This window comes from Myodes glareolus, chromosome 10, assembly GCF_982192425.1.
Source record: "Myodes glareolus chromosome 10, mMyoGla1.1, whole genome shotgun sequence".
Lineage (NCBI taxonomy): Eukaryota > Metazoa > Chordata > Mammalia > Rodentia > Cricetidae > Myodes > Myodes glareolus.
This window is the reverse complement of record NC_142035.1, coordinates 88583685-88597697: the sequence shown is the minus strand read 5'-3', so window position 1 is coordinate 88597697 and position 14013 is coordinate 88583685. Positions and strand designations below refer to the sequence as shown.

Genomic DNA, 14013 nt, shown 5'->3' with positions numbered 1-14013 from the left:
TGCTATATAATCAGCCCCAAATTTAGCCCGACATGCTCAGTCACCCGAAAGCTGCAGCGTCCATGGGTGCCCATGTGAACAAATAAAAATACCTCTTGCTTTTGCATCCAGTGCGGACTGATCTTGGTTCTTGGGCGTCAGGGTCCCCAAAGGGAGGACATTCGAATTGGGGATCTTTCAGTCTTTAAGTTAGAAAGGTGTTAAGAATTGTAGATCAATAGTCATCTATGTCTGTCATATTTATGGTTAGACTAATCAGGTTCTTTAGATACATAGAGATTATATTCTGTATAAATAGTCTTCAACCTTTTCGAAGAGCTGTAGAAAATGGCATTTAATTTAATCTTAGAGTTCTGTGTAGTGAGACACAATCACTCCTGGCAACACCGACCTATTCCCGAGAGATTGTTGAGCACCAAAGACACTCCACTTGGAGCTTGTCTTCTTGACAAAACCGGCCTCTGGGCAAGGAACTGCCCGTACCTCAACTACTGACAAATACACAATATCCGGAAATAGATAAGCAGAACTGTCAAATCTTGCCAAGACAGGGTAAGACGGTTTTGAAAAATCTCTTGCTTGGTAAAACCCGGAAATGGATAAAATCTGGAAATGGATAAGCAGAACTGTCAAATCATGCCAAGACAGGGTAAGATGGTTTTGAAAAATCTCTTGCCTGTTAAAAATAATCTGTCAGTTATTCTAGGCCTTAGTCAAAGTTGGTTGCTTCAACGCTGCAAACATGACGACTTTGGTGATTGCCCAGGAAGCCAGTTGTCTCTGTGATTTGTTGCATGTTATGGAAGTTGTTTGATTGCACTTCCAATTACTCAGGTAACATTATTTCCCTTCTCAAATCTTCTATGGGGTTGAAAACTAGATAATTGTAGCTACTTTCCTCTCATGACTTGGCCAGGTTATTTATTATGCGAGACTTGGGCTAGTTAGGATAGGATATTTGTTCTTATTGTATATAATTTTGTAATAGGTTTAGAACTCTCTTAAACAAAAGAGGGAGGTGCTGCGGGAGCACCTCCCGCTCCTTCAGCCAATAGTCGCTGAAATACCAGCCCACTGGGGTATGGTATATTTCTCTTTAAAAAAGAGCGGCAAGCCTCGGCTTGCACTCTCTTGGTTCCAGCGCTTGGTTCTGGCTCCTGCTCCAGCGACGAGGCTCCTTTCCTGATGGTTGGTGTTTTGTAAGTTTTACCCCCCAAAACAAATACCCCTTTAAAACCTAACTGGTGTTGGATTGTTCCACGCATTAGAGAGCTGTATGTACAAGGTATATGCAAAGAGGCCAATGAGACTAGACTCCATAATAAAACATCTTGTCTACAAAGCTATCATCTGGATAACTGCCAAATACACTCCTCAGATTCAGGTGATAAAAGATGAGTAAGGTCATTTATTAACAGAACCAGGGGAAATAAAGTCAAGATAGAGACAATACTTTGACATCCTATACAATGACCCTAATGCTGTCAATGTAGACTACAACAAGAAACACTTCAGCAGCCACTCGAACACCAGAGACAATGAGGAAATATTAAATATTGATAGGAGTGAGACAATGGAAGCTATCAAAAGAGTAAAATACAGAAGACCCCAGGAGTGGATGACATCATGGTGGAGGAGCTGGAGGTGGCTCCAATAGGCTCAGGGGCCAAAGTGCTTCTCAGACTCTACAAAGAGATATAGAAACATGAAATGATTCCCACAGAATGGAAGCACTCAGTCACAATTTCCCCACACAAGGACAAGCCAGATTGCTCAAATTACAGGGGCATTAGTTTGTTGTGCCATAGCAGCAAGATCTTCTCCTCCATTATCCTGAAAAGGATCAAGGGCAGAACAGAGAAAATCCTAGCAGAGGCCCAGTGTGGATTCAGAGCCAACAGGAACACAATAGCTCAAATCTTCACTTGAGGCAACTGGCAGAAAAATACAAAGACTTTGGAGCACACAATTCTAAATGGGATATCTTCATCAAAGCCAGCCCCTAGAGGATGTGGGAAGATTGTAACAGCCAGAGGGGATGGAAGACTCCAAGGATACAGTGTTTTCTAGACACAAAGGACTGATGCAAATATGAACTCAAAGACTGTAAGAGCATGCAGAGGGCCTTCACAGATTCAAGTCAGACAAAATACCAGCACCGAGAAGAGAAAACAGACACTAGTTCTCAACCCTAACCAAGAAGCTAACTGCAATGGATACTGCTAATAAAGGTTTTTCTCCACTTGAAAGTCATTGGGTATATTGACCACACCTCAGAGTAGACCCCAAGTCCAGGAGTATTTGGCCAACACCAAACAAACTCCATGTTTTAGGGGGGAAAGAGATATGTTTTTTGTTTTGATTTGGTTTTGGTTGGGCATATTTTTGTTTTATTGGCCTTTTGCTTATTTGTTTTGATTTTTACTTTTGTGTTTTGTGGGTAGTATTTAGTTTGGGGGGTTGTTTTTTTACTTTTGAGAGAAAAAACATAAAGTTAGGTGGGTCAGGAGGTAGGGAAGATCTGGGAAGAGTTAGGGGAGGGGAAAGAGCATTATTAAAATATATTGTATAAAAAAAGTTTGGTTTTGAGATAGGAATTGTAAACTTCTGAGATTTTAGCATGTTCCCTTTTCAGTTTGGGAAGACTTTAGTCATATGGGAGTTTTATACATTACAAATTTTTGTACACTTCTTCCAAGAAAGTATTAGTAGCAGGTCCAAATAAAACAGTAAAAGTTCCAGAATACATTTACAGTAGATAAAAGTCATTTCAATCATTTCATAAAATAGCACTGCCTATAACTCCCCACATTGTATTATAAAAGGTGGCATGTCTATCTCCCATTTTGAGCTGGTGACAACCAGGCATGTTTTTCTATGGTGAGCGCTGCTCTTACTTGATTTGGAAGTATATGCTCTGATTCCTCTGATGAGTTCTCCTTGTAGGGCTTTCTATTTAGAAGCATCAAAGCTATTCCAGAGAAAGAGCAATGCATTATCAAAGACTGACTTCCAAGAAATTCAAGTTTCTCTCTGACTTTTCCTCAGATAGCTTTCTTGTCTAATTAAACATCACTAGCTCAATAATTTGTTAGGAAATAGAAAAACAAACCTTTCACCCATTTGGATGGTGTGTTCATCTATGAAAAAGGAAGTCAATGATAATTTCCTTACAAAATTTCCTAAGGATAAAAGAGAAAGTTATGAGAAAATTAACTAATAAGCTATAATTATCTATACACTGGATTTTTAATGATAGACAACAGCTTTTCTGTAGGACCAAATCTCATTATTTGCCAGCTAATCTGATTAACTTGAAAATGTGACAGATTTTAGCTTTATGCCTCTCTCTACACAGTGAGGCTGACTAAGAAATTAATGGTAACAATTCCAATAATTTCAGATGGTGAAGGATCTTCTGGGCTGGCTGGTCACTAGTATGCAGTACCAGCTGGGGTGAAAAACTCATGCTTGTGGTCCTCGTTCCTCCCAATCAGGAAACTGCAGCTCACATTATATGCTGTGTCATGACCATCCAAAACAACAGAAACAGTAAGATATCGCTCCTGTTTAGTCATCTCAGACATATTTATTCATTCTGCCCAAGACATGATTAATCTGACCAACACACTGCCACCCATGTGAAATACTTTGAGTTTTCGGGATAAAAGACAGCCAATCAAATGTTTCCATTTTGTTGCTCGAACTAACTCATGATTTGTCAAATCTAAATATTACTCTTAGTAGCGTCCTAAAGGCCCAGAATGAAATAATGAAGATCCTATTTCATCAAAAATGCTTCAAACTGCTGTGCTTGCAATACTGCATGGATCCCTAACAACTTATATTTACAAGATACTTTTTAAATTTTTATTGCTTTATAAATGATACCATTCAAAATTTCCACTTCCTCCCCTCCTCCCATTTCCTTCCTGCTCCCCTACTCACCCTCAACCTCCAGTCCGAAGAGAGAGCAGAGTACCCTGCCCTGTGGGAAGTCCAAGGCAATCCATCCAGGCCTAGGAAGGTGTGCATCCAAACAAACTTGGATCCCAAAAGGCGAGTACATGCAGTAGAGACAAATCCCAGTGCCATTATCACTGGCTTCTCAGTCAGCCCCCATTGTCAGCCACATTCAGAGAATCCGGTTTAATCACATGCTCGTTCAGTCCCAGCTGGCTTTGGTGAGCTCCCATTAAATCAGGCACACTATCTCAGTGGGTGGACCAACCCCTCGCGGTCTTGACTTCCTTGCTCATCTTCTCCCTCCTTCTGCTCTTCAACTGGACCTTGGGAGCTCAGTCCAGTGCTTCATTGTGGGTCTCTGTCTCTATCTCCATCCATTGCCACATGAAGATTTTTTTTTTGGTGATATTCAAGACATTCATCAGTGTGACTATGGGACAAGACCAGTTCAGGCACTCTATCCTCTACTGACCAAGGACCTAGCTGGGGACATCCCCATAGACACCTGGGAACCCCTCTAGAGCCAAGTCTCTTGCCAACCCTAAAATGGCTCCCTTAATTAAGATATCTTCTTCCCTGCTCCCATATCCACCCTTCCTCCATCTCAGTCATCCCACTCCCACTGGCCTGATCCCAGACTTGAGGCACCACCACCATTCTTTAGGCCACAACAACCTTGTCAAGGTGTGGGATGGGACTCTTGCGGTGAGAATTAATACTAGGTAGCAAAGTCTCTGGGGACAGCCTTCATTCTTGTTTTCCCTTTTGAATTTCTTAAATTTTTTGCCATGAATATATTATGCGATAAGCGGGGTTGGAAAGGTTACCAACTGCTGGCAAAAAGCACTTCCTTGTTGATTTGGGGGATTCTTGGTTGTTTTCCTGCCTTACACTGTACAATTGTTTCTTCAGCCTAGTGCTCTGGCTCCATCTAGTGGCAAGATCTAAAACTGTGGCCTTCAGCAGGATTTCTCCAGTTGTCAACTATCATAAAAGCCTAACATGTGGTCCCCACCACTTGAAGCCTTGCCTGCCTAGAAAAGATGGCAGGTTCAGACTGCCTCCATTACTACACCCTCATAAACTCCAGGAAGTTTCCATTGTTCTACATTTCCACATCATCCCTCAAATGCCCCCAAATTCCACACATTCTCTCCCCACACATCCCTTCTTTGCCACCTGATCCCTCCCACTACCATCCCCCCCCATCCCCAGTCCACCCGTATTTTCTATTCTATTTCCCTCCCAGGGAAATTCATGATTCTCCCCTATAGCTCTCCTTGATTGTCATTTACTTAACAGCTAGTATCCACTTCTGAGTGAGTACATACCGTACTTTTATTTCATGTCTGGGTTACCTCATCCAGGATGATTTTTTTTTTATAGTTGCATCCATTTGTGTAAATGCACCACATTTTCTTTATCCATTCTTCTGTTCAAGGACATCAAGGTTATTTCCAGTTTCTGGTTATTAAGAATAAAACTGCTAAGAACATAGTTGAGCATGTGTCCTTGTGGAATGCTTGAGCGTCCTTTGGAGTGGGTCCTGAGGTAGATTGATTCCAAATTTTCAGAGGAACCATCATATTTATTTCCATAGTGGTTGAACTAATCTGTACTCCCACCAGCAATGGAGAGTGTTCCCCTTGCTCCATATCCTCTCCAGGATGAGCTGTCACTTGTATTATTGATCTTATCCATTCTGACAGAGATAAGATGTAATCTCAACATAGTTTTGATTTGCATTTCTCAACATTCATCTGTGTTGTTGGTGGAGGAGGTCCCATAGAGATCCCTATACAATACAGGCTGATGCTAGGACAGAAGGTCACTCTCTGAAAACTGATAGTGGAGCCCAATTGCCAAGGACAACTTCCACAGAGCTCAGTGATGTGGAGGTCAAGCTGATGTACACTTGGAGACTTCGCCCCTACTTTCTAGTCTCTCTGGCACAAGAAGGTACTCTGCAGAATACAGAGAGAAGCCTAGACACCAACCCAGTCACAAAACCCTCCACCTATATAATCTGTCCTGCCTGCAAGATGTGCAGAACTTGTGGGAGTGGCCAATGTTTGGTTTAACTTAAGGCACATGCCATTAAAGGGAGCCCATAGCCTATATACTGCCTGGATGGTCAGAAACCAAAGACTGGGTAGAACCTAATACAACTGGAAAAAAATCAATGAAATGAAATTACTTTTAATGATATTCTGCTATGGTCATTGATATGTGGTTTGTCCAGTAGTCATTAGAGAGGCTTCCACCAGAAGCAGATGGGAGTAGGTACAAAATCCCACAGCCAGGCATAATTCAGAGAGAGAATCTAAATTGAAGTCTCTATCAAGACCCTCCACTTGGAGACTCAGTGAACTTCACAGAAGACAGGGGGGAAAGACTGTAGGATTCAGAGGCGATGGAGAACACGGCCCACTGAATCAACTAAGTAGGGTTCATGAGAGCTCGCAGAATCTGAAATGACAAGCAGGGGGCCTTCAGGGGTCTGCACAAGGTTCTCTGCATATTATATGGCCATTGGCTTGGTATTTTCATAAGACTCCTAACAGTGGGAGCAGATGCATCTCTGACTCCCCTGCCTACTCTGTGGACTCTCTTTCCTACCCATTGCCTTGTCCGCCTCCATATGAAGGCTTTTGCTTTGTCTTACTGTTTCTTGTTTGGTTCTGTTTGGCTGTTGTCTCTTGGAGGCCTGCTCTTTTTTGAAGAGGAAACAGAAGGAAAGTGGATTTGAGGCAGAGGGGAGGTGGAGGGAGGCTGCTAGGAGGAGTGGAGGGAGGGGAAACTATGGTTGGGCTGTATTTTATGAGAGAATTTATTTTCATTAAAAGAGGGAGGGTCTCAAGCAGTCCAAACTTGTTAGGTAGTTCCACCCTCCTCAGAGAATCACCTCCCAAAAGTCCCTACTCCAAAGGCTTCCAATGTGTGGAGGCGGGGGACACATGTACATATCATTATCTCCTAGACCATAGCTAAGCCAGACCAGAACAGCCTCCCATGAAGCTCAGTATATATACAGTGACCAGAACAAACATGACTCTATGCAGCTTAAAACTCTGATGGCTCCTGCCGCACACAGATCAACTCCCTGTCTCCTTACTCATGACTGAGTAAGCAGTGCTTCCTTACCAGCTAATTTCCAGAAAGCTTAGTTTCCCAACTACTCTTCAGATCGCCAAATCGTCTTCTGCTTCGGAATCTCAGCTACACCCTTCCTTCTTTCTACTCTTCTACCCTTTTTGACCCCTTAATTCAAAGCTGACTTGTTCTAGCCACAGTGTGTCAGCATATTCATGCTGAATTCTCTTTAATTTTCTGTCTTGTTCATAAGTCAAATTCCACACAAGAGATGTGTGGCTTGTCCACAAATGTACAACTCACTGCCATCATAACAGACATAAAACTGAAGTTGAATAGCCACCACTGCATTCTAGGCACATAAAGTACCTTATCATGTTACCACATCAAATTACAATATGCCAAAGTTTTGCCATCTTTTTTTCTCTTACTGAATATTGTTGCTTGAATGTGAAATGTCTCTCATAACTCGTGTGTTTGAGCACACCAGCACACCAGCTGATGGTTCTTGTTTGGTAAGGTAACCTTTTGGAAGAAGTGGTTGCCTATAACCTGGCCCTACTTCCTGCTCATGCTTTGGTTCTAGACTACTACTGCCATGATGACTGTCAGCTAAAACAAAGCCTTCTCCTCTGAAGCTGCTTCCAATCAGACATTTTGTGATGACACTGATAAACAACAAAATTACCTCAAGTAAGTACCAGGTCAGAGAGTTGATGGTCCGATAGCATCGGGGATCAAGGCAGGATTCCCACTTAGCTTGGATCTAAACTTGTTTGGCTTTGGCAAGAAGTCAACCCATGCCCTTCTGCGCAGACCCACGTCTTCAATAAAACAGTTCTGTACTCTTCACTCTCGTGACAAACTCAGCTCTCTGCCACCTAATACTGACTAAGAAAAAAGTTCTGTGGTCTTGACTCCTTCAGTTTAGGTTTGAGGTGCATTTAGGTGGAGGAAAAGCCCTGACTGCTCAGTGTTTGGACTGGTATGACTCTTGTATCACCATATATCCAGTATATCAGAAGCCAAACACTGTAGCCTCAGCCAGAGACTGAGGCTGTTTGGGTAACTACATTACCAGCGGTCCCAGGTTTGTGCTTTTCTGCCTAATCAGAAAAGTTATGAAAAAAGGAACCTTGAGTCAGTCAACTTGGACATACTAAAAGAAATCACATGCAAATTTTATTTCACGTTAAATGACTCAAAAATGTGCTGGGAATGATGATATATGCTTATTCCCAGGACTCATAAAATGGAGGCAAAAGGGTTAGAAATTCAAGGTCATAAGGAGTTTAAATTCAGTCTGGGCTACATGAGCTCCAGTCTCGAAAACAACAACAACAAAAATATTGTTTTATCAAGGGACACAAAAGATGAAATCACAATGGTTCTCAACTTGTGGGTCATAACTCCTCGGAGGTCGAATGATCCTTAGGCCACTACTATGGCCTAAGATCAACAGAAAAACACTAACATTCACATTACAATTCATAACATTATAGTAAAAAAGTAGCAACAAAAATAATTTTATGGGTGGGGCATCATTACATGAGGAATTTATTAAAAGGTCGCAGCATGAGGAGGGTTAATAACCAGCTGCCATAACAACCTGTCACCAAATTCCAATAATTATGAAATTTCCTAAACACCTCAACAAAAGACCCTCTAAGGTGAGCATACTCCTACCAAACTGAGAGTCACACCGTTAGGCCTGAACACCCACACAGCCACATCTTCTAACTCTCCTATCTTGAAGTATAAACCCATAGGACCTCAAAATGTGACTCTATTTGAAGAAGAGATCTAAGGAGGAATTAAGGTAAGACAAGATAGTGTGGAAAGGCCCTAAGCAGTACCACTAGAATCCTCAGACTGTATAAAAAAAAGATCATATGTGGGCAGAGAGAAGGCTAGCCTAGGGGAAAGATTACATGTGGGCAGAGAGACCAGACGAGAACCTGCCATCCTTGGACCTCTGACCTCTAGGTTTTAGAACTGTAAAAAGATGATTCTTTTGGCTTAAACCACCATCTGTGGTATCTGAAACAATGACCCTAGAAAACAATACGAAAAATTCCAGTGGCAATATGATTTTGTTAGGAATGCGCTGGTCGAATATAACAAATCAGTAAAGTGCTTGATACTTGGTAGAGACATAGAATAAGTGGGGTGGGGATAAAGGAAAGAAAGACTCAAAAGACATAATGTGTTGACATATTTATATTTGGTATTTGTAAGTCTTTAAAAAAGATTTTTCAGGCCATTTTTTTTCCTTTAAAAAAAAAGTAACCAACAGCAATACTCTGGCCAAGTATAACAGACATAGAAATGTGCATCATTCCACAATAGTTACAAGAAAAGTGCGGTTTAAAGTCCGCATCAACATTTCTGTGCCCCAGGAAGAAAACGCTAGTCGTTAAACACACAGTTGCTACATGGTAGTCTGAAAACACAGAATTCTGACTTTGTTTTGAGGTGAATCAACTTCTGTCAGCAGGCTTGTTTAGCTCAACAAGCACAAAGCACAATCAAGCATTACAAAAGACTGGGCTTCTCCATCCCAGAAAAGCGAGTATGACTGCATAGTTGACCCTTCCCTACCTCCTCCCCACTCCCACCCCCCAGAGCCTCCAACTTTCACAAAGCACAAATCCAGAGGGTCCACATGCCAAAGTCTACCTGGAGATCACAAAGTGGCCTCAGAGAACAGACACCAAATGTCCTTCTGGTGCCCATTGTCACTAGATTCAGCTCTGGAGGAAAAGTCTCTGTCTTAGAAGACATCAATAGCGCACATCCTCCACAGCAGCTAGCCACCAGTCTGTAGCCCTTTCACTGATGGTGAGTCCTACACCAGCTGCTTTGCTCTGTGGAGTCAATACATCTGAGCAGGGAGCTACATCATTTCAATTTTGCCACTCTTCAAATTTTGGTTCCCAGTTCCATTGAGAGCTTGGGGCATACAGAGAGAAGTACCCTCCCCTCACCTCTGACCAGCCTCAGCTTCTGTCATGCCGTCTTCTTACCAACATGCTAATCTTCCCTTTCCATTGACTGTGCCAGGCCAACCCCACCACAAAGCCCTCCTCTGGATGTGAAATGGCATGGTGACCTTCGTGTAACCTGCCTATTTGGAACTCCCCATCTCTCTGCCAACTATCCTTTTTCCTGGGCCTGGGAATGACATGTGAGTGGCTTGCTGGGGCTGGTGCCTAAGGACTTTCCAGACTCATACAGGCAGAAGCAGAGAAGATTTCTGTGTTTTGCATTTTTATACAATATGTTTATAATTATGTTGCTTTCATTTTTTAAGAGACTCCAATCTTTTACAGGACTTGGCTAGGGGCAAGTCCTTTCCTCTGCCTTTCCGATGGCAGTCGAGGCAAGGTTCAGGCACTGCACGAGATTTGACCCCCTGCTATTCATTACAGTGGCTCCTAACACAATGAGCAGGCCGGGTGATGGTGCACAGAAATATCACCAGACAGGTCCATCTGTATAGCACCCCAGAGTCAGCGCATGCTAGGGGTCAGATTAAATGGGATTTGGGGATAATAAGTCCACATTCAGCTTCACTCCTTCATACCTTGGGACAGCATGGCTTCCCTGATTCACAATTGCAATGTCAAACTCCCTGGTGAGGTGGAGTCAAGGGGCCCAACCTGCCCTGGCCAGTTCTTTCCTTGAAAGGCCTGACAGTAAATGGACATCAAAATGCAAAGGTATTAGCAAAAAGTGCAGTTTCCATTTGAGAAGCAAAATTCTCCCCCCAAATATGACGACATTCTGAGCCTTCCTTTCAATCCTCTCAGTACCTTGAAGGAAAGGGGGCCAGAACACATATAGCACTACAATTCTGACCACACCAAGGGTTTTAAGCGCACCATGGTTCACCCTCTATGACCCTCAAATACTCATGATCATGTACACACAGTCATCAAAGTGCTGGTGAGTGAAGTGCAGGGTACAGAATACCAGAAGGCTACCCCAGGGCCTACAGTGACCAGGACCTTGGAGAAGACCCCACTCTCATCTTCAACAGGAGACCATTGTCCCAAACGTACAGCAGAATGTGTCCCTGTGGAAAACAGCCCCAGGGCTCCAGGGACTTGGTGATTCCTTCATAAGACCTTATATACTTCACTGTCTACTAGAGAAACTTCCTCAAATATAACCTGAGCCACAAGATAAAATAAAAGACACAAATCTTGTCATGTTAATGCCTTGAGAAGTTTACAGATTATGTACCAATAAAATAATCCTCATAAATTCTAAAATTCTTGGTGAATACACACCTGAAGCAAACAAAGAATCTACATTTTCTTTAAAATTCAAAGTAATTACAGCAGCAGTGTAGTGAAAAGAGGTTTTAAAAATAATAATTACATCTTTGATACAAATCAAACTTTGTACACCTCAATTCATAGGAATGACTGGTGTAAGAGTTTAGTATTTATATATACAGTAGATACTGATGTGTGTCACTGCAGATAGAGTCTAAAGCCAGTGGACTTCGGGGGAAAAGGGGTTAATCTGAGTTCACACTGAAATGTTCACAGATCACTATGCTATAAAACACACACACACACATACACACACACACACACATACACACACACAAACACAGACACACGTAAAATGCCAACCTGAGTAAAACATTACTAAAAACCCAGAGCATCGTGAACCACTAAGTCACATATTGCACCTTTAAATAATCCTTCTTACCAAAGACAGAAATGAGAGAAAGTAGAAGACGGGATGGGAAGGGGTGTATGCCATGGTATGACAATTTCTTTCTCCCACCCCCACACCACCCCACCCCACAGAGAGTATCGTGGTGATATTTTAAATTTCTATTCTCAACCAAGCAATGGGATAAAAATGTCACCAACAGAAGTCTTTGAAGAAAACTGGGAGGGAAAAAAAGAAAAACAATGGAGCACAAATCTATGCAAAAAATGGGTCACAGAGAAAGCCTCCTCTAATCAAATGAGAACAGGAATGTTACTGAGAAGGCAAACCTCTGATACTAACTTACCATTTAAATATTCTGTATTCTCCAATTATGAGATTCAATATAAAAATAGAGATATCTACTGAGTTTTGCCTGTGGAAGCATAATTCAAAAAAGGCACATGTTCAAATAGAAGCCCATGCAGAAAAGGCACCACGTGCCCCTCTCTGCATGATAAACACCCACAGTCATGTATTTCCATCAGCTAGATTCCAAGATACAGCAGGTAAAAATAGACCTCTGATACTTAAAATATATCCAACCCAACATAATCCCGGCTTTAGCATGTGAATCATAGAAAAGTCCTAAAAAAATGAGAGAGAGAGAGAGAGAGAGAGAGAGAGAGAGAGAGAGAGAGAACACAAATCTATTTGGAAAAGAAAAATAAAATTGTAGCTCACTTTTCCTGGTTTTTCCACAATTCTCAAGGGGAAAAAAGTGAACCCAACCCATGGATAATCAGGAATGCAGCTGATTGATGTATCACCTGTCCCACAGCCCCTGACAGCCCTAACTCCCTGTCTGCCATGTTTTACACACACAGCCTCATGCCCTCCAAGGTAGTTAGTTCTAACAGAACAGAACAAAGAACTGAGAAATGAGACATATAAATACATGTCCACATCAGGGCATTTTCCTTCACTGTGGGTGTGACGGTCTGGTTAACTTCAGAAAGGGTTTGCTTTGGAACTAGGCGATGTAACCGTTAGTCTTTCCAAACATGCTCACTGGCTCGAGGTTTTCATAGATTGTCATTGCTGTTGTGTTCTGATAGATGAGATCAACTTTTGAGTCTTTCTGGGCTCTGATAATATCCAAAACACACTGATTGAGGAACACATACTGGTCCTGGGAGGAAAGACAAGGAGAGAGAACCGATAAGTATTGCTATCTCCCAAACCATGGCAAAATAAACTTCAGCACAGCAAGTTCAGAATCTAGAGGTAGCTGTTTAAAGACAAGAAACATAACCAGGTACTGTAAGAGAAAACCTCATAAGGAAGCATTATATGTAAAACATCATCCGATTTCCAAATAAATATTCCACATATGTATGTGTGCACATATTCACAGCATACAGAGTCCTGCAGCACCTGCTGTGTCAGGTGTGACCTGCTGCTACTATTACCAATTACCTGACAAGAAGCAATTTAAGGGAAGAAGGGTTTCTTCTGGCTCCCAGCCTAAGAAGGGACACAACCCATCATGATAGGGGGAGGATGGCAGCAGGAGCACCGTAAGCTGGTCACTTACACTGCATTCACAACCAGGAAGCAGAAGGCAGACAGGAAATGGTGCCCAGATACAAAACATTAAGGCCCACCTCTAGTGACCCTTCCATCAGCAAGGCTCTACTTCCTGAAGGTTCCACAGCCTTTCAAAGCGGCACCACCAATTGGGGCTCAAACCCAATTGGTTTGTGGGGATTCAAACCAAAGCACAATCTAAAGGTGAATATAGTCTTCCTGTAGGAAGTGGGTTAGAGAAATAAAAGAGAGGGGAAATGTATTCTGTGTAGTCCTACAATGCTAATTTTTCATATGTTATTTTTGAAATATGAGAAAGAGATCGGGTGCTGGAGGGGTGGATTGTGGTTAAAACATTTGCCATGCAGCAGCAGGATTAAATGGCAGATCCAAAAAACCCATGGAAATGTTGAGTGGGTGTGGCCTCAGAAAAAGAATGTGACCCCAGAGCAAGACAGCTAACTAAATCAGCCATATTTTCATGCTCTGGGTTGATTGTGAGACCCTCGATCACTGAATAAGGTGGAAAAGTAATCTAAGACAATTATACACACATGCATGCATGCACACACAAGTACACAAAAATGGAAAAAGAGAGATGAGAGAAGACTCTGCAGACAGATAGTAAGATTTCTATTCTAATTCTTTAAAAACTATAGCAGAAAAATGAAAATCTAACACAGAAGCAAAATT

At 42.1% G+C, this 14013-nt stretch overlaps 1 protein-coding gene across 1 annotated transcript in view; it reads right to left on the bottom strand.

Moving 5' to 3' along the window:
- Positions 1 to 9261: 9261 nt before the first annotated feature.
- Positions 9262 to 14013, bottom strand: part of Ptprj (protein tyrosine phosphatase receptor type J) — a 164995-nt gene continuing 160243 nt past the window's right edge. Inside the window, exon 24 of the mRNA XM_087910890.1 lies at positions 9262 to 12922. Coding sequence (XP_087767016.1) covers positions 12764 to 12922 — 159 coding nt within the window. The 3' untranslated portion in view covers positions 9262 to 12763. The remainder of the gene's footprint in view (positions 12923 to 14013) is intronic.